Source organism: Pleurodeles waltl, chromosome 1_1 (genome assembly GCF_031143425.1).
Source record: "Pleurodeles waltl isolate 20211129_DDA chromosome 1_1, aPleWal1.hap1.20221129, whole genome shotgun sequence".
Lineage (NCBI taxonomy): Eukaryota > Metazoa > Chordata > Amphibia > Caudata > Salamandridae > Pleurodeles > Pleurodeles waltl.
The window spans coordinates 894,105,541-894,126,684 of record NC_090436.1 but is presented as its reverse complement, the minus strand read 5'-3'; the positions used below and the strand labels follow the sequence as shown (position 1 = coordinate 894,126,684).

The window sequence follows — 21,144 nt, the reverse complement described above, 5'->3', positions numbered from 1 at the left end:
CTGTAACTCTCTCTGGAATCTTTCCTTGCACCTTTTTTCTTTCTGGTGTCTCAAATATTTTACTTCTTTCTCACTGTACTGTAATTTTGCTGGGGACACTTTAGGTCCATTCTCACCCAAATGATTCAATAAGGCAATAGTATCTTGCCTGCATGCTTCCTTTCTCTTTGAAGCAACCAAAAGATCATCAATGTACTAAACTAATTCTGATTGGAAAGGCATTTTCAATCATTCCAAATTATTTTTCAAGACCTGATTTAATATCGAAGGAGACTCTGGAAAAACCTTGTGGAATTCTACACGAAGCATACACACGATTGCAGAATTTAAAACAGAAAAGAAATTGGCTATCCTTATGTAGAGGCCTTGAGACAAGTACACCACTGTAAACCATTCTGCCTAACATTGGATCTGAAACAAAATCACTGCTGGATTTTGCACTACAGGACAACATTTGACAACTTTATCATTAATGTTTCTCAAATCTTGAACAGTTCTAAATTTCCCACTTGGTTTACGCAAACCCATATTAGGAGAATTACATGGGTTGCGCAGCACTTCTTTTAGAACTTCCTGCTTCACAAAATCTGTAATTACATCTGGTGTCATATAATACTGCAGAGTTTGTGGAAAAAATGCATTAGGTTTAACTGTGGCTTTAATTGGTTCAACTCTTTTGATCAATTTCCAGAAAGATCCCAAACTTTGAAAGTAACTGTACCCAGGAGATCTACTGCCAGGTCTTGTACTGTAAATGCAGGATAGAAACTAATCAGTGGAAATTCTTTATTAAATGAATCACATTCAGTTGGCATAGATGAATCATCATTAGCATCACTATTTGTCTGAATAGCAGTTACATCATTTGTACAGGTAACCGAACATTTTATTTTGCACAACAGATCTCTTCTCAGTAAGGAAACTGGACTTGAGTCCACAGACTACGAATTTGTGTAAGCTTTCAAATTTCAATTTTAACAGAAATTGGTTCAGTAATTGGGGTCGTCAGTAATTGATTTGTAACTCCCACAATCTGTACTGTTTTCCCGGAAAGTGGCACATTAGGAACATTTGCAGTTCTTACTGTAGAGCGTGTACCTCCTGAATCAACTAGGAATGAAACCTGATCACCCATTACTTTTCCATTTACATAAGGACCCTTTTGACCCGCTTCTAATGAAGCTGGTAACACACATTCTTCTTCATCCAAACTTTCACTCATCAATTCATCCTTTGATTTATCTTCACTGTGAAGTGTAAACTATTGTACTATATTATTACTGTGATTTAACTTTTGACCTGTGTTCTGCTGAGAAAGCATAATCTGTTGCTGTGCCATTGGAGCCTAAGGTATTTGCATTTGTTGCTTTGGTACCATTTGCATTTGGGGCTTCATTTGTGGCGACTGTGGTGCCTGAAAACGTGGCACCAATATGTGTTGCATCGGTTGGAGACTCTGCATTTGCTGAGGAATCTGCATTTGATTATTCATATTCTGGACATTTAAATTAGGACACCTTATTCTTGGTTCTCTCAAATTTGGGAAAAAGATTGTTTTCATGCACACCTTTCTGCACCATTATTGTACACTCCCTGTTCCAATGCCCAAGGAACCCGCAAGCATGAAAAGGTAACATCCCTTTCATTGTCTGCATATAACCTGGATTAACATTAGTATTCAAATTGACGCCACGGTTTCCATTTCCACCACTAGCTCTACCTCTTGCCAGTCTCTGATTTTGAAATACTTGAAAGTTTCCCTGTTGTGGAAGTATTCCCTGCATTCCTGATTGTGCCGCATTACTCTGCATCACCATTGCTTTTTCCTTCAATTTCTTTTGTTTCATTTCAACCTCGTCACTACAGTATTTGGCAAACTATAATACTTCATCAACCAGTTTTGCTTGCCAGCAAACCAAATGACTCTTAAGCAATTGACTAATTTCAGGTCTCAACCATTCAGCAAATCTGAACAAAAAATGAATCATGTCTTTGGGCTCAATTGTTTCTTTACCACTATAATCTTAAAATGCCGGAAACAACCTCTCATAATACCATGTGTTGACTACTTTTAGGTGAAATTCTCATTTTCAGAAATTCAATCACTTTGTAGTAGTATTTCATTACATCAGAAGATGGTGCACCTGTAACTGAATCTCATGGAGGCTCTCTTGTTGGCCAGTCAACACTTCTTTTGCATTCAACCCACAAATCAGCTACAACTACTGTTTCCACAAGCATTTTGCAAGCTTCACAAATCTATCTGTTTACTGGTACCATTCCACTGGTTTCTCTCTGTCTCTGTGTAGTCATTTGTAAATGACAAAATATCACTCCCACTCAAAGGAACATGTATCTTATTCCTTCTAGGTACATCTCTCATATATAATACCTTTACCGGATTACCAAGATGCTGCACATCAACATTTGAATTAGCAGACTCCATTTTTCTTCTGATCTCTTTTCTTTTTCCTATGTGTCAAGCCACTTATCTAATGCTCCCTGTGTTTGAATATTCGGAATTAATTTCTTAATATGAATTTTTATTCCCGCTACTCTCATGTTCTTAATACCTTTTGAATCAAATTATATTATCTTACTCCTTTTCAGTGGCTTTGATTTCTCAGTTTCTACCTCATATTTCTCTGCAAGTTCTGATCATTTCTGATGTGCTAACCTTGCTCTGTTTGTAACATTTTTACACTTGAAGCATATCTCATCTTCATTATATGAGTCAGTTCTATTTAAGACAAGTGTTCCCTCAATCATTTCTATCAATTCTAATTTAAGTCTTGGCAGGTTCAATTAATTTCCTCCTTAAGCATTTGTTTTCGCTCCACTCATTTTTCCAAAAAGTCTGTTAACTGCTGTCAAACCGTGTAATGAGGCACTGTGATTTACATTTGGGCACACTCTATGGAGTTATACAAAACGTCTCCGGTGTAATCAGAAACAAATTTGAATTCAAATCTGACATCCCCAAAATCTGTGAAGTCCTAGGATAGTTTGTCAATCAGTGGACCTGTCTTGTCAAAAGTCCGATTCATTGAAGACATGACTCCAGCAGTAACTTTGAGTCCCTCCATTTCTGCATTTGAATTTAAAATATTCTATGCATTGCTCTCGTTTATTTCCCTGGGCACACAATGGTACAACAGGACCGAAAGTAACAGGTAGTTTTAATGCTTCTGGACTTGATTGAACATCCTGATTTCTCAAGTAAATAACTCCAGAACTTTGACCTGATAGCATTGAAGAATTCGACTATGATATTGTTACAGGTGTATACCTCAGCATTGTCTGAACTTGCACTGGAGCCATTGAACTAAGTGTAGACTCCACCTGAACCATCATTGGTTTCTGGTAAATCTGTGACATCTGTGATGATTGCACCTCTGGCACTGTTGTGCCCAGTACAGAACTTAAATAGGAATTATAGGGTAGTCTAAAGTTATAGGTGTCTGAGTTACGGTAATAGTAGGAACTTTAGTTGCAACCTCTATTTGACTTTGCGTTACCACAACTGTTTCTAGTGCACTTGGACCAGTACTAGTACATGGACTTGTCTCTTGTGCTACATATGTGGGAGGACGACTCTCAGTAACTGCATTATAAATTCATCATCTGAGTCATCATCATAAGTCAATGATTTCCTACCCCTGTGGGCCCACTCAATCGCAAACCAGGGGGAGAGATGCCGTTCTGGTACCCAGGATCCGATCCAGCTCTCCAAGAACTCAATTGCCTGGCCTGCTTCTGCTCCCTCCGGGAAGCCAACAAAATGTAAGTTATTGCACCTGAAGTGGTTCTCTGCATCTTCGGCTCGGTGGTGCAGCTCGCCCGTGCGGGTCATCAGCTGGGCGACTGTAGTTTTGAGCTCCGCGAGTTCGCCCTCCGCCTAGCATTATTTCTTATTTAACATGTATTGGTGGTGGTGTCCTCCACTTTTGACATTTACACGTTGTACATTTTAAACACATTAATTTCAAAACGGATTTTTAATACACACTTTACTCTTTTAATTTACACTTAGATTCTTCAAAAATGTATTAATTAACTTGCACTCCAGCACAAGTGGCTGGCAAGCTCCCACCCTGCATTAAATCTTTAATAAACGCCTCACCCAGTTTCACCTCAGCTTGATTCTTGATTAAAGGATTTTTCACTGGTGATGGGTGCACTATATCTGCACAAGGATGATAGTGCCCACAGTGTTCTGGGAACCAGCCATGACACCGTCCTTGATTGCAATCCAGCACTGATCAAAACTGCAGCAGACCAGCGGAAATCTACACATTGGCTCTGCACCTGAGATACCCTCCAGACTAAAGTACAATTTAGAGGTAATGTGGTCTGTTTGGTAAGGACGGGAATTCATTTACTCAAGGGAAGCCACCCATATTGAACTATTGAGTGTGAAAAGGAAGTCATGATTGCGCCAGTAACCTTCCTAAACACTCCTGGTGAACTAATAGTAAATTGGGAAGACTGGAAGGAGGGTTCCGAGACCTATTTTGTAGCAATAGGTGGAGACATAATTACTGCCTCCCACAAACTAGTTATGCCTTAACATTGTTTCAGGGCTGAAGGACAGCGAGTGCTCAAGTGCACTATGATGATTACAAGATGACAATGCAAATATAGGATTTCAGTCCCAGAAAGAAAAAGAAAATAGGAGTGGTAAAAAGATTCAAGTTTCTGAAAAGAAGTCAACTTCCTAGAGAAACTGTTGACAACTTCATAGCAACTTTGTCTTCAGGCTTAAACCCGTGTTTTTGGATTAATTTATATCAGATCAGTTGGTACAAAAGGTGAGTAAAAAAGACCCAAGACAAATTACATAACACAAAGAATTTGACTTTGCAGAAAGTTATTGTCATTGTAAAAAGGACAGAAAACTCAAATAAGGGTTTGAAGGAAATAGTTTCCAGTGATGCAGGAAAGCTAGTGACAAGGATATAACAAGACTAATGCCAAAAGGAACGACATGTCAGTGGGACGTAAAAGTGTTCCTGTCATTGACAAAGAATTAGCATGCTACAAATGTGGGTCAAAAGTTCATCTTCACACCGATCCAACTGGCCCTACCATAGGTCATTCATAGGAATTGCAAGATGAAAGGGCATTTTGCAACATTGTGCAATCCAAAAAGTGGTAGTGCTTGCGAAGGTCACGAAATTCTACAAGTTCTGTTGATGAAAATAGAACAAACAATATGAGAGGTGAATACTAATTGCACATTACTGAGGTAGGCTCCACCAAACAGAAGGACCTTCCTTTTTGTACTGTTTTGATTGATTGTAGTCAAGGTACAAGTTATAGTAGATTCTGGAGTACAAAATTATTTAATTGGTGAAGAACATCTTAACCTATTTCCAAATCGGATGCTCAATCCTCCCAACATAAAGTTAATAGCCTGTGGTAATAGGCTGAGTGAGCTACTAGGGTGTTTTGAAAGATCACAGGAATTTCAGGGCATGAAACCTGTCTAAAATATACATTGCTAAGGGTGTTTTTTGCTTGTTGAAGTGACTTTATCAAAAGGATTTGTTCAGAAATCTAGATACCAATCACCTGAATCATGTTTTAGGAGCAAGTACTATAGTAAAATAGGCAAATTGTGAGGACTGTGAAAAGAAATGTCAGGGTTTTTTTAATGTAATTTGAGATTACTCAAAAGTTGTGGTCACAAAATAAGTGCTGAAGGATGGACTAATTTTCAAGGTGCACGAACCCCATAGTATAGCGTTGGTAATGAGAAAAGAGTTACAGAGGTCATGTAATTTGAACATTATTAAGGAGTTTGATGCATCAGGATGGTTGGTTCCTGTGGTTACAGCCAAGGTGGCCAAAGGAGAATTATGACTGTGTGGACTTCCGTGACATTTATAAGGCCATTTGGGTGGACATTGTCTGCCCAACATGGGTGATATGCTGATGACAATCAAAGGAGCTAAGGTTTTCTTTACCTTGGATCTATTTAGGCATATCAGATGAGTTACACCCAGAATCCAGACCACTACCATTGTTCAACTTTCTGGAAGGGGCATGCAGGTTCATACGCATGTCTTTTGTGTTGGTGTCAGCATCTGCTTTTTTCCACTCAGTGCATCAGCTTTTCCAGGGTGTGGCAAATGTAGCATATTTCCAAGACAATTTTCTTGTGTTCTGTGAAAGTATAAAAGTTCACAGTAGTGTGTTTGGTAACGTGTTGAGTATTTTGAAAAAAAGTGGGTCAACCATCAGCTTGTTCAAATGTTAAGATTGGAGTAAAAGGTGTGGAATATCTTGGACCCTGATTGGATGAAGCTGGTATGTTGCCCAAGATTAAATTGGTAAAGGCTGTTGAAGAGTCTCCTTAATACAAAGACCAATTGCTATCATTTCTAGGATTGGCAGACTATTATTCTTGTTTTAGTTCCATGTTCGCAGACAAAACAGTGCATGTGGGAACTGATGTTGAAAAACCTGAAATCTGAGTGGTCTGCTGAATGCGAGGAAGAATTTTCCCTGCTAAAAAAAGAGCATAACTACTGCTCCAGCATTGAAACGTTTTCAGACATGACAAAAGCATAATTAGTTCAAATGTTATAGTGTGGGTCTTGGGGCTATGTTGATGCAATATCGAAATGGTAAAGAAGATACCACAGCGTATACATCCAGACCTTTGAGAGTAGCAGAAGTGTCATATTCTACCATAGAGAGAGCCTTTGGCGTGTTTGTGAGGTGTTAATTATTTTGGAAGTTGGTTTGAGGCACTGAATTAGTTATTTGCACTGACCATTGGCTTCTTGTGGATGTTTTTACCACTAAAGGTACAGACCAAGTATTTGCCAAAATGTCAAGATAGGTTTAAAATGTTGTTATATTTTTATAGCTTGGAATATGTTCCAGGTAAGAAAAATGTTTTTGTCTGATTGCCTGTCATGCTTATCGGCGATACAAGAGATTGAAGAGGATGATTGTGGGGAGGAATGTATTGTGACCAGTGCTAATGATATCAGAGAAAGGAGGCTATCTCATGAATAATGGGTACAGACAGTAAGTGCAGCTGAAGCTCTATAGGCAGTCAAAGTACATGTAAGAAGGTTGGTCAAGGAGAGGTTTAGCTTCTCATTTTGCCGAGTCTTATCATAATGTTAGTTAGGAAATGCCGGTGCTTGGGGCAGTCCTGTTCCGAGGTAAGCTACTGGTGATACCACAAGTTTTTAAAATGCCGCGTTTTGAAGTTGGCACATAAGGGCCATGTTGGCATTAGTGTGACCAAGCACAGAATTAGAGCTGATTATTGGTAGCCTAGTCTTGACGTTATGTGGAAAGAAGCATTAGTGACTGTGTACCTTGTGCATGGCGTGATAAGTCCCAGAGGATGGTACAGCATCCACCGACGGAAACCAATAAAATGTATGTCCCTAGGAAAAAAAATGGTTTAGCTATTTCAGGGCCATATAGTGTTTTGGGGACTTTTTCCAAGTATGCCTCAGTGGTTATAGATTATTATTCGAGATGGCCAAAGATCGATTTTTTTCAACCAACTCGCCACTTTTGATGTTGTTTCTTGAAGAGTTGTGTGAGAGAGAAGGAATACCCGAGATAATTGTAACAATAATGGTGTACAATTTGTATCCCAAGTGATGAAGGATTTTCCAAAAGTGAATGATGCTGATCAAATTCAGTGATCAGTGTATTAACTCTAAAGTAATGGACTTGTGAACATGTGGAACCTGACACTTTAAGGTTTGCAATTGGCCACACACCAAGGAGGTCAGTGGAGGAGTGAGTTTAACAAGTTAGTGTAGGCATATCGCACGACTCCCAACAGTGTCAGTCAAAAGGCACCATTTAAGGCTATGAGAGGAAGAAAGCCTAGAGTGGTTTGTTTGACAGGGTGGAAAGGTGCAGATCTGAAGAAAACATTGCTAAAGCATTACGGAGTACCAGATTGGAGAATTAGTGTAGGGGGGGGTGACTGAGTTTGTATGAGGAAGACGGATGTGAAAAAAGGTATGTGAAGATTTTCCAAGCATTTCCAAGTTAAAAAATGTGAATCCTTACCCACTGTCCTTTTGAGTGACGGTAATGCGTCTTCATTTGGCTAACGTTAAACCTAAAATATAACAATATTAACGTGCAGACCTAATTTGCTTATTCCTGATTTCCTTTTAATGTACATGGAATTTTATAACATTTTGGTTTTATGCAAAATTCCCTCTGATAACGCTGGAGAACTGTAAGCTCTCCCAGAAGGTGACATTTTCAGTGCTCTTTGTAGGGTGCATAAGAGCATTTCTTCAGACTACCCTGGCTTCAACTCCTAGTGAAAGGTTGCACTCACTTCATGCTTTTCTTTTTCTTTATTGGTAGATAGTGACACCTTTCTCGGAGCGACTGCACACTTTAAGAACTAAGCCTATGACGATCATTGTTTTCGTTTGCAGACACTATAGTCTTGTATGCAGTACTTATTGTGTTTCTGATTACTGGATCGTCAGGGTTGGACTGGGAGACAAACTAGGGCCAGACACCAAAATAAAATTGGCCCCCATTAGTGAATGAGATAACTAAAAAAAAAAGTGGCTCACATTTGGAAATTGGTGCACTTTTGAACTTGCACAGACATGCCCTATAACAGTGGTTTGCAAGATACTGGGACTGGATGACTTTGTGCTTGGTGCAGAAAATGTTTATAGTAATAGCATGGAATCAGCAGTAAACACTGGTCCACCATACCTACAAATTGCCCAGAAACAGCCAAAAAACGGCCAACATACTGATCTGTTAGACTAACCCTTCAGGTACTGCCAGAGTGCCCTATAGGCCAGTCCGTCCCCCTGGAGCATACTTGTCACCTGTTACCTTTGTCACGGTTCTCTTATGCTGCAGTGTGTCATGTAAGCAACAGTACATTCGATGGTTCCTTTGAAAAGTAATGTTGATTCTTGCTTCGAAGCACTTGTTCTCAGAATTGTTATCCTCTAATAAATTTAAGGATTCAGATTGCCCAACCTCTAGCATTACACCTTGGCTTAGTTTCAACAATATCCCTCCACCCCTTCCGTCGGCTGTTGCTGGTCTTCAGTTTCAATATACACCACAACCCATTCTCCACTCGGCAGCCATAGCATCAAAAAAACGAAAATTTACCTTTTTTGCTCTGGATCTGTCACCTTCAGTAAGAGATAATGGTAGTGCTGACATTACATCTGGCCAACCCCTAGATCCCCTGTGAGACCGTCAAAAGCTGAGCTGGAATTCTTTTTGTGAAGGAGTAGCCAAGCATTGGTAATAGCAACTCGGTTCACAACTGTCGCTAATTAAAGAAACCATAGTAGTGATGATGTTTTATCAAGGTGCGCTAACGTATGAAGAACACGTATAGCATTGGCTGAAGCAGGCGTCCTTTACACAGAACAATGGAAGCAGCACCATAAGATTGCCTCACATACACAGCAGGTATGATATGGACAATGGCATCAGACCCCTTACCACACACATACAATATAGGCAGTAACAGTGTACAACATTGGCAGCAGGATTACAGATGTATGCAGACAGGACCGGTGCAGCAGAAGTGAGAGTAGCAGTGTAAGATTTCTTTACACGTAACAGAGCAAGTCATAACGGGTGGGAGCAGCGCAAGCTTCCCTGGTGCACCCAATATGTAAAGCACAGAGCGCTTCCACACTGAACTGGTGCAGCACAGACAGCGGCAGTACAAGATTCCCTCACACATCTGTGTGTATTTGCAGTCTGCACTCCAATAAAATCCAAAGACATCAACTGCAGAGTACTTTGTTCCCTCAAAAGAACAAAACATAATTCCCTTCATAAATAAGTTTTGTAATTTTTTACGTGGTATAAAATATTTTCTAGAGAGTGATTGCTGTAGGTTAAAAAAAGCTGTGTATTGGAAAGCACACCAATTGTAAATAACAAGATCCAACAGAAATCGCACTGCTCATACTTGAACGTGATCCTTTTTCATCTCACCTTTGTCCTGAAACAATTGTGTAAAGCAAATGCTTATACCAGGCTCGTTTCTCCTACGTTTTGGAGCATTTTTGCTTTCTCCCAAAAATATTGCTAAACTTTCAAGAATTAAAGTAAGTCCGTCCGCCAGGTGTTTTATTGCGACTCCACACACACGGGTCATTGACTATACCTGCGACAAGACACGGACGAGGAGTATGTGAATGAAGCTAGATAATTGTTGGTGGGTTACTGCAGGACCTCATAATCAAAGAACAAGAACTACCTGATTGTGCTTTGTTTTATAGTTTAAAACAAGATGAATCAATCCCCCCGGTCGAAATTGGTCCAGCAGCCGCAACTACACCTACTAAAGAAAGGCCTTGTATTTGAAATGGAACGGCCACTAGAGACGTTTTGTATTTGAATTATGACTCATAGTAGTTCTCTGTTTCAGAAGAAAAACATCAATGGGTAATCTTTTAGCCAGAGAAGTGTTTTTTTAATATGTGTATAAAGTGGAAGAGCGAGAGTGCTGGGTGTGAGTGTAGAAGGCTCTCGTAAGTCACGCTTCTGGTGATGTCCCCCTTGCGACTCCTGCTGGTTCTTTCCTTACAGGAACCAGATGGGGGCCATATTATCATTCGTTTATTTACAAAGCTTGTTTTGGCAACAGCTGGAACACAAGCAGTACAGTGTTGATGTGTTTTGCATTCACACATTAGCAGGAAAGACCCCCTCTTTTGCCGGAGTCCCAGGAAAGCAGATTCAAATGCTGGTCCTCGGGAGCCTGGGTTCCCTCAGCAGCAGGGCACTGCAGCTCTCACTCCCTCTTCTCTTACTGCCTACTGGTCTGCATGGTCTTCTCTGCCAGAAGTCTGCTGCTCTTGGTTGTGGTTTCTTTGTATGATTCTCACACTGGCTTGTACCACTGTTTTCTCCTAGTCTGTTAGTAGACACTTATGTCTGCTTGTCACCCCCATTTTTATGACCATTCACAAATTTATCTCGTCAGCTAAATCCGCTTCAGGGTACAAGAGCAAGAATCCCGACAAGTCAATGACCCTGAAAATGAATCACAGTGGGAGAATTGTGATCGGGGGCTCCTGTTCCAACACAGCAGGGCACCAACTTGCAACGAAACGGACTAGCGTACTATCTTTTCAGCTATATGCATTTAACCCTAATGAACACCAATGAAAGAACTCTTTCTGTGCAGGTAGAAAATGTGAATCTTGTTACTTTGTGTCCCCTCCACCCCCCTAGTAGTGTTCAATAGTTTACCATCAAAGGTGTCAGGGGGTCACTAAGTCAAAAGTACATTATAAATGTAATTTCTTAAAGTTTTTATTTCTTCTGGAACTTTATTCTAATAGACTTTCACCTTTCTTTTGACAGTTGGAAATTGAAAATACACGGTTAAGACATATCAACTTGTCTCTCTCTGAGGACGTTCACAAACAAACGACAAGTACCTTTCTAGAAGATGAAGGTGTTTTAGAAAGCATTGAGACCTCTTTTCAAAAGTTTCATGCATTCCTGGATCTTCTCAAGGATGCAGGGTAGGTTATTAATTAATTTGAATTCTGCCTCTTTATTTTTTATATTGTTAAACCTATATGGATAGACATTATAATTGTTATCAGTAACTCAAAAATGTAATAGAATATGATGATCCCGCAATCTTAGTTATAGATTTTAATTAATATGGCGAGGCGCGCGCGCACACATATATTAAAAAAACAAAAGTTACAGGCACATTATAGCTAGGAAATGGAATTAAAAAAACCTCAGCAATTCACTGGAAAAACAAAGGTTTCCCAGAGGTTATAGTTACCCTAGCTAACTATAACTTATTCCTCCGCAGTGCACTGGTACCTCACATATTACATCACTCATGACATGGTCAGTTTGTACGGTTCTTTAAATGTGATTTTATAACTATAATATAATGTTCCTGTAACATTTGGTTCTTTAGGGAATTTCACCTATAAAATCAATTTAGTAATCTACATTTAAACACGTTTAGAAATATATTTTATTCACTTCTTTATCCTCATTATACATTCTACAAGTTTAAAAGTGACAATTAACTAATCAAGGTAAGGTACGTTATGCAGTCTATAAATACAATACACCAAGTTTTTTTTTTTTTTTTTTTTTTTATTTCTTTTATAGATCTGCCACGGATCCCTAGCCAAATTAGGGGTCTTCTGGTTATGTTGTAGGCAGGTCAGCAACGGATCCTCGGATCTGTTCCCAACCAGAAGCACATATTCATTGTAAAATAACATATTTAATGCAAACATATCCTGTTGCAGTTTATATAACTGTATCACTGCCTGTGTGGGTGAGTAGCTCTCTAGTGCCTGCATGGGTATGCAATTGGTTTTCTGGATGTGTGAGTGGTTGTGTAAGTAGGTCTGTGAGTTGAGTGTGAGTGGGTGTGCCACTGGCTGTATGAGTCTCTTAGAGTGTGTATAAGTGACTATATAGGTGTGCGAATGGGGGTGTGTGTGTATGTGTGTGCAACTGGGTGTGTAAGTGTGTGGGTCCGTGAATGAATATGTGTGTGTGGTTCTCTGGGTCTGTAAGTGGATGTGTGAGTGACTATGGTTGTGTGAATTGGGTGTGATTTTCTGGGTGACTGAATGGGTATGGGACTGGTTGTATAGGTGTGCAAGTGACTGTGTGAGTAGGTGTGTGAGTGCCTGTGTGGGTCTGTGAGTAGGTGTGTGAGTGGCTCTCTGGGTCTGTAAGTGGGTGTGTTCATGGTTGTATGAGTGTGTAAATGGGTGTTTGAGTGTTCTTCTGGGTCATCACTCGTGTATGTGGCTGTATAGTGTCTGAGTGGGTGTATGAGTGGTTTTCTGGGTGTGTGAGTGGTTGTGTTTGTGTGTGTGTATGAGTGCCTATGTGAGTCTGTGAGTGGGTGTGGTTCTCTGGGTCTCAGAGTAAATGCATCAGTGACTGTATAGGTGTGCAAGTGTTTTTGGGGGTCTCTGAGCGGCTGTGTAAGTGGATGTGTGAATGTGTGGTGGGTGTATGAGTGGGTGTGTAAGTGGCTGTGTGGATGTCTCAGTGACTGTATGGGTATGTGAGTGTGTCAGTGGTTTTGCTGAATGGGTCTGTGAGTGGGTGTGTAAGTAGCTGTATGGGTGTATACATGGCTGTGTGAGTGGTTCTCTGGGCCTCTGAGAGGATGTATCAGTGACTGTATGGGTGTGTAAGTGGGTGTGTTAGTGGCTGTATGGATGTGAGTGTGTATCTGGTTGTGTTGCTCTGTCTGAGTGAGTGGATATATGTGCTTTTTGATTGGGGTCTGGATCTGCAGATCCTCTGTGGATTCACACTGGGACTGCCCTGAGCACTACTGAGGATCTGCCCATCCTTATGCACTCCCCAAAATACCCAATTTTGGGGCAATTTCTTTCCCATGAGGGGTCCCTTACAGACCCCTCCATCAGTTTCATGCAGTCAGGATACCTCTAACCTGACCATTTATATCCTATTTGATTTTCATTAGCCCCCATCCCTTTGGCCCCCAGCCAATCATGGCATTGCTGTTGGCACGTGGATCTGCTGTGGTAGATCTACGTCTCTAGCTATACATAATTGTTTTTGTCTTTAATAACTCCAAAACTACAAAAAAAACGTACACCAAATTAGTTACAAAAAAGCACTCTTTTTGGACCAAGATTTAGCTTTCTGCCAAACGAGGTGTAATTCCACCCGGCAGTTCGGTGTCTGTAGTCATGTCTAACATCCCTATGAGAAGTTGCATAGGGAAAATGCGTTTTTGGATCCCCAACCCATTTTTTTTGCCTCTGCTTTACAAATCACCCCAAAACATTCTAAACAGCAGCTGAAGTTAGTGGCAAACTAGTTTTGAAAATTTTGTGAAGATTATTCAAACCTCGCCAAAGTTATCACCAAAACAAAAAATGCTTTTCCAATGGAAACTAGGTCCTAACTATACCTACTGACGACCACCAGCAGGATGTGTATATATATATATATATACGCCAAGAATTAGCAGTGCACTCCATCAAGGGGAAAGTAAATCTTATTTTTATTTCTTTTCAGGACTGGAAGCACAAATATATATATGTTATTTTTATAAATATATAGATAAATATATATATATATATATATATATATATTACCTACTGGCTATGCATCTTGGGGCCAATATACATGATAGCACTCCACTCAAGTACATTGAAGTGAATGGCAGGTTTTGACGATCACAAAAAAAGAGACCATATAAAGGGTGATAACAGATGTTAGTTACAATATAAATCATTTGTTGATGGTACCATACTAATTTCAGGAACAGTGGTGAGTTCTGCAGTGATTTTACCCTGTGTAAAAAAACCTTCTGCTGTGATTTAATGAGTCATGTTGAGAGAAAACTGATTTCGCATTACTTTCCTATAGAGGTTACGGAAGTTGCTTGAGAAGCTAAAATGAAAGCATATTATCTGTAAATAAAGAGTCTGTCTCAGCCATATGAGAATGAAGTCTGACATTCTCTTTAAAACGTGAACTTCCAACAGGTGCATCCTGACAGTTGATTCCCTTGTGTTCTAGTGCAGCCTCCCAGAGTGTTCTAAAGAACAACTATAGCACTAACAGCCTTACTTATGACAAAAGTGTGGCACACCTGAAGCCGTCTTGATTGAATCAAACTAGTAAAACCTAAAGCATTTAATTTGGAAAGGAACAACGTAAGGGTGTTCATTTTGTTATAGAAATTATGGTTAGTGCTGTAGAAAGAAAAATTAGGATGTTTTAAGTGAGTTCTCAAATCTCTTCCTCTTCTGTTCCATTAAACATTCTGACATGCAGACTGAAACATTCACCTTCTACACCAGCAGCAGCCTGCCAGTTAACTCCCTGATCAGCAGCTTCACTAGTGTTCTAAAGAGCAACTAGAGTTGTAGCATTCTGGATGTATGCCAAAAGTGTGGCACATCTGAACGCCATCTTGATGAAATTGAAGTGGAAAACTGAAAGCATTTTCTACTGAGGATACCGCAGTAAATCAGGAAATTAGGGAGCTTCATAACAAGCCCCCAAAAGCACCACCGGAGAACACAAGCATCTGCAATGCAATAGGTCTTGCGTTTGTGAGTGTTAGAGCTGTTGGCATTGTAAATGATGTTTGTTTACCTATGTGTTTTGTTTTGTAGTGTAGTGGATGTATGTGGTGTGTAGTGGAATTGTGTGTTGTATTGGAATTGTTAGTTGTTTATTTGTGTTGTGAAATTGTGTGCATTTGTGTAGTAGAATTATGTGGCATGATGAATAGATAATGGTGAGAGCTGCAGAGAATAGATAGGAAGAATGAGAGGGATAAGTAGTTTGTGCAGGTAGTGGTTATTGACATTGAGAGGAGCAGATATAGTGTGTGAGAACGAAGGGGAGAGCAGGCCACAGATACTTAAAGAGGGAGTTAATGTGTATGTAGAAGACACCCTAAGAAGAAGAGGAGAGCATGTGCTTGAGGGACAGAAAGTTTGAAAAGGCAGGGTAAAGAAACTGTGTGTGAAGATTTGAAGTTAACTATATTAGTGAGGTGGGGATAGTGTGTGTGAGAGCGAGATAGATAGGTGAGAGAGAGAGTACACGAGGGGGAGGTAGAGTGAGAAGTTGAAGGGGCAAATGGAGAAGGGATGGGAGAGGTGGGCCATTGCAAAGCATGAAGTGATACAGGAAGGTAGCATGTGTTAGTAGGCAGAATATAGAGAGGTAGGTAATATAAGGGAGAAACGACTGGGGGCAGTGGTATTGTGAGATGAGGAGTAGTGGTAGTGTGAGAGAGATCAGAGGGGCAGTTGGTGTGTGCCGAGGAGATAGCTGTGTTGGTAAAAGTGCAAGTGAGAAGTATTGTATTAGAATTTGTTGTTGTGGAATTGTGTGGATAGTAAATTGTATTTAGTGTATTGGAATTATGTACAGTGAGTATGTGTAATTATGTGGAATGGTAGTATGTGTAGTGGCATGTTGTGGAGTTTATGTGGTGTGCTGTTAAATTTTGTGTCATGATGTGGAAGTATGTGGTGTGTATTGTACGTATGTGGTGTGTTTTGTATTTGAAATATGTTGTTCGGTGTGTAATTATGTTTTGGGTATAAGAGTGCCATCAGAAAGGCTACATCCAGCGCCTAACTGAAATGTAGAATAGGAGTCAAAATCTGTGAACAAGTTGATAGCTTATATGTCGGAAACTTTAGACAGTAGTGTACAGAAAACAAGGATACAAATGTTTCCTCGGCGGGTGCTGTTTTGCATAAAAGGCGTTCAAGGAACAGTGAGCAGCTGACAGCAAAATGAAGGTGGGGAAAAAGGACTGCAATCACTGTAGCAATATCCTTTATACTGTTTTAATCCCAATCTATTGTGTCACAGAACTTTAAATCACACACACACATCATACAGAGACAATGAATCATACAAGTATGTAAATCAATATACAGAAAATCTTACATAACACAATGAGGGCTTAATGTCTAGGAGCCACATATCCTCCATATTGGTAGATAATATGTATTAAGAGTGGATGGTTAGTAGAAACACAAAGTCAGGATTTCAAATGTAACACAGTGGTTGGGGTTGTCTGTACTAATAAGGCAGTATTATAACCAAGGAGTCAAAGATGGGAGAGATGCAGCTAAGTTTATGATTAGGTGTGGTTTGGACACAACTGACTCGCTGGGTAGAGTAATTTCATTGACGAAGGCCCTTTGTCGTCCTTGGGCCTCTCTGCAACCCCTCGCCAACAGTCTGCTTTTTGCCCTTTTTGAGGCTTCAGAAAGGGTGGGGTACTATGCACCATCCACAGACCAGCCACCGTCCTCCGTCAGGTTGGCATCCTGTGCAGGGATGAGGTTGTGGTACCTTCAGACCCATAGGGTCTGGCTAGAAGTCATCCACTACCCAGCCCCCCTCCTCCACAGCACCCAAGTCCTCCTAGTGTGATTCTGCAAAACCACAGTTGTCCAGTTGGAGGGAGGATTCAATTTCATCTCCCTCATTGGCGGTCCATAACATTGGACAAATGGGTCTTGCAGTTCATACAGAAGGGCTATTCCCTTCCCTTTCAGTCTTTCCCTCCATCTATGCCTCTATTAAAAGAACGGCTAATGGAGGATCACTTAGTGTTGCTCCGTGAGAAAGTTAAGGCTCTCTTGACCAAGGGAGCCATAGAAAGTTTCCCGATGTCAGAAGTAGGCAGTGGTTGTTATTCCCACTACTTTCTGATTCCCAAAAAGAACACGGCTCTTCACCCTATTCCAGATTTGTGGGACGTCAATCTCTTCCTCAAAAAGGAGAAATTCAAGATGCTCACTCTGGCTCAGGTCTTGTGTGCTCTAGATCAAGGAGACTGGATGGTAGCGTTGGATTTACAAGATACGTATTTTCAAATCTTCATCCTGCCTGCCCACAAGGGCTACTTCAGGTCAGGGTGGGCTACGAGCACTTTCAGTTTACTGTGCTCCCCTTCGGTCTCACCAGTTGTGCTTGGGTGTTCACCAAAGTGATGTTCGTGGTAACAGCTCATCTGTGCAGGTTAGGGGGGTCAATCTTTCCCTAGCTCGATGACTGGTTGTTGAAAGCTTGTTTGCCCCAGGCCGTTGTCAACCACCTTCAGACTATGGCGAACCTCCTGCATTCGCTGGGGTTCACTATAAACGTGCCAAAGTCACACCTGACTCCCTCTCAGAAGCTCCCTTTCATCAGAGCTGTTCTGGACACAGTGCAGTTTGGGGCTTATCCTCCCGAGCAGCGAGTCCAGGATATTTAGTTTATGATACCGATGTTTCGGCCTCTAACCTGTGTCGTAGTTTGGACTCTTGCTCTGAGCAAGACTGCTGGTTTAAAGACAACAGTACTTTTGTTTGTAGGCGACTGAGTCTTTCCTACAACAAGTCGCAACTGTTGTCCCGACCTTACCGGCTCACTAGCAGCACCTCACCAGAAACACAATAGTAAAAAGTGATTTCTGGGTGTCGCTTACGCATGGACTCAAAATAAGATATCTCAGGGTTGTCGTGGTTAAACGGAAATTACCCTTTTCTCACAGATATATTATGTCTCAATAAAACACAGGCAATGACACAGATGCAGTAAAGTTATAATAGCTTTTTATTTAACATAACTGCAATTTGCGATAAGTTGCATGGACTGCAATGATTAGGATAATGAATATAGCAAGTAACAGTATTGTGAAGAAGAGAGCCATTGTTATGAAGACCCCCACCATTTTGCAATATATGAAAGAAATATATATATGTATATATAAGATGGAATATGCCCTAATACCCTGATGAGAGTAGGCCTAACCTCCTACCTAAAGGAGAGCTGGGTTTGCTAAACCTAATCTGCCAAAGCCGTGTCCATGAGAGGAGCCCCCAACCCTTGTTACCTTGGAATGAGGTCTCTATCTCAGACTCCGTAGGGACACGAAGACTGGGTCAGCATCAAAATGACTGCAGCATCGGTATCAGCGATGGTGGCGATGCCCTCTGGTCGGAATCCCTCTGATTATCTGTCTAAAGTGTGATGTATTTATACAGATCTACAAGGTCCCCTGACGTAGGTGTATTCCAAAACAATAGAGAACAGGCATGCTTGGGACGGCAATTAATATCAACAATCCCTCGAAAGTATAGAGAGGGAAAATCCCTAAGTGTGAACACCTACTGTTTGTTTGTCTTTGGTGCTTGAACTTGACCCCTTGGCACGGTGACACTGATAATGTAACTCATAACAAGTGGCCTAACTATAAACAAGGCAGCCATCTTAGAAGAAATAAATAATTAAATGGGCTAAGACAGAGCAAGCTAAGTAGGTTAAAAGTCACTAGGTGACGGGGGCACGAGTTTACAAGCCTACGGCCAAGCTAACTCCTGTTATCCCATTAAAACAAACTAGGATTCACTACACCCTCCCCATTGCCGTAACAGGTATGATGAAGGTACAGGAACCCAAAACGCTAAAAAGCTGCTCCTGAACTAAAAAAGCCAAAGGAAAAAACAAGCTAATAAAAGAAGCTAATAATCAAAAATCGCTGTGTGTGAAAACACGGTAAAACAAGGCTATCTAAAAAATAAAAAAAATAAAAAAACACATACAGAGATGTTAATATCAACTATGACGAGTACAGCAAACTTGTAATATAATTGCATAATTTGGAATCGGGAATGGTAAGCAAATTCATCAAATTATGTGTTATACGCAGGATCTTGAAGAATGTCATCGAAGTCACCAGTCAAGGACCTCAAAAATGTGTCAACATCGTCCGAAGTGAAGTCTAGTGCTGGACGGACAAACGGATCCACAGAGCAGAAATGAGCCATATTCACCGGTGCATCGATACTAGCTGCAGTGTCCTCATCCATGTTAGATCTTCTAACGGAAGGCTCATAGGTGGCCTCGCGGAGCAACCTCAGTCTCAAGGGGCATGACCGTGTATGAACCCTCATCGGGGACATTAGCAGTTCGTGGTCCACAGGAGATGTCGGTGCAACAGCAAGACAGACAATAGGCAGATGCTCAAAGAGACACCATATGCAGCGGAAGACCGGTTGTACACACCAGAGAAGTGGCCGGAATGACAAGGACCAGTCAAGCTCCAGTTTCACCAGCAAAGGTGTACCGAAGATCCGAACCATGCGCTCACGGCACAGTGGAGTTGACTGGAGCGGCTCCATTGCTCTGCGTTGCTGGAAAGAAACAACCACCGCGAATCAGAAGAAATAGCAGTAGTAGTCTGCCAATCAAAGCCAAAATAATTGGAAAGCCACCAAACACACTTGAAAAGAGAGAATGGATGGCTGATGGGATGACTCCAAAGACAGTCTGGAAGATGGACACGAAACCAGACCCGACAGCCTTAAAGAAATGAACAATCCCGGTGGTGCTTGAAGCATTGAATATTCTGGATACCAACTCTCCAAAGTGTTTGGGGAAATCGGTATTTAAAAGGGATTGTATCTCGGCTGATGATCTCACAATCTGGAGAGCATACGTCTCTTTTGCGGATGTCAAGGCGACCTGTTTCTGAAACAATAGCGCCTTTTAGTCTACTCAACTTGTCATAGTTCACATTAATAGTATCTATGTGGGGCCACATTTCAGATACTTTTATCTCTCGTGTGGGGGGGAAACAAAACATGTCCACAACACGTAACGACCTTCGTGACTGAGATTGCGTAGGCAATTCCAGGTCGCAAGCCGCAACAGCTTTCATCGTTCAGTACCACATAACTGCCATTGGAAAGTACATGAAACACTGGACGAATCAAGGGGACGGGAGTACCCTTCAGAAAACAGGCCAAATTTGCGACCCCCGCATTGCAAAGACCGTGAAGAGACACCTGTTTGCATATCATAGAATGACGACCAGCAGTTTCACATTCACTTCCGCTAAGAAAGACCTCCTGTTCACCATTCAAACATCTATAGTCAAAGGGCAACTCCCATTCTTCCTTAATAAAGCTATCTCCTAGCTGCTCATATCGTCCCACTGCAAGATGTTTCAGGCAGCTCGAGAAACGAAACGTTGAAATCGGTAAATTAATAATGCCATGCAAGAGCCAGATAGTTGAAGGACTCTCTGCTACTGTGAAGGGCAACTTATCTAACTTTTTTACTTGAAGCAGGGTGAAACTAGCCTCCCTTTTAGCCATTGTCTCTTGTTCCCTGGAAAAATTAAAAGCAGTGAATAGTTCACTCCCATTAATGTACCTCCATGGAATGTGGCCACTTTTCAGTGTCTGTAATGTCCAACCCAGCTGCATGATGGAACGTAGCTGTTTTTGCCCAGGATATAACCGGGACAAGTCTGTCTGAGTGATATCAATAGCAGATGACACTATATTCGATAGTGAATAAATCCTGTTGGACAGCGTGTTCATGCCATTGTCGACAACAGCTAATGTTTTTTCCAAATTCTCTTTATCTAGTTGCCTTAAACGTGCAGCAGCCTCAATCTGGGAAAGTTTCCAAATTTCATTGTACATAGCATATAAAAACCGTTTCGAGCGCTGTTTTCTAGGACCTAACAGAAAATCCTGTAAGTCTGTACTGTCAGAAAGAGTGTTCAGGTGTGTTTTAACCGCTGTTAACGTGTTTGTCTGCACCCATTGCTGGCACAGCTTACCCACA

At 41.0% G+C, this 21,144-nt stretch overlaps 1 protein-coding gene across 1 annotated transcript in view; it reads left to right on the top strand.

The window, feature by feature from the left end:
• CEP78 (centrosomal protein 78) overlaps positions 1-21,144 on the top strand; it is a 462,742-nt gene that overhangs the window by 332,697 nt on the left and 108,901 nt on the right. Inside the window, exon 14 of the mRNA XM_069230075.1 lies at positions 11,368-11,531. Within this exon, the coding sequence (XP_069086176.1) occupies positions 11,368-11,531 (164 nt within the window). The remainder of the gene's footprint in view (positions 1-11,367; positions 11,532-21,144) is intronic.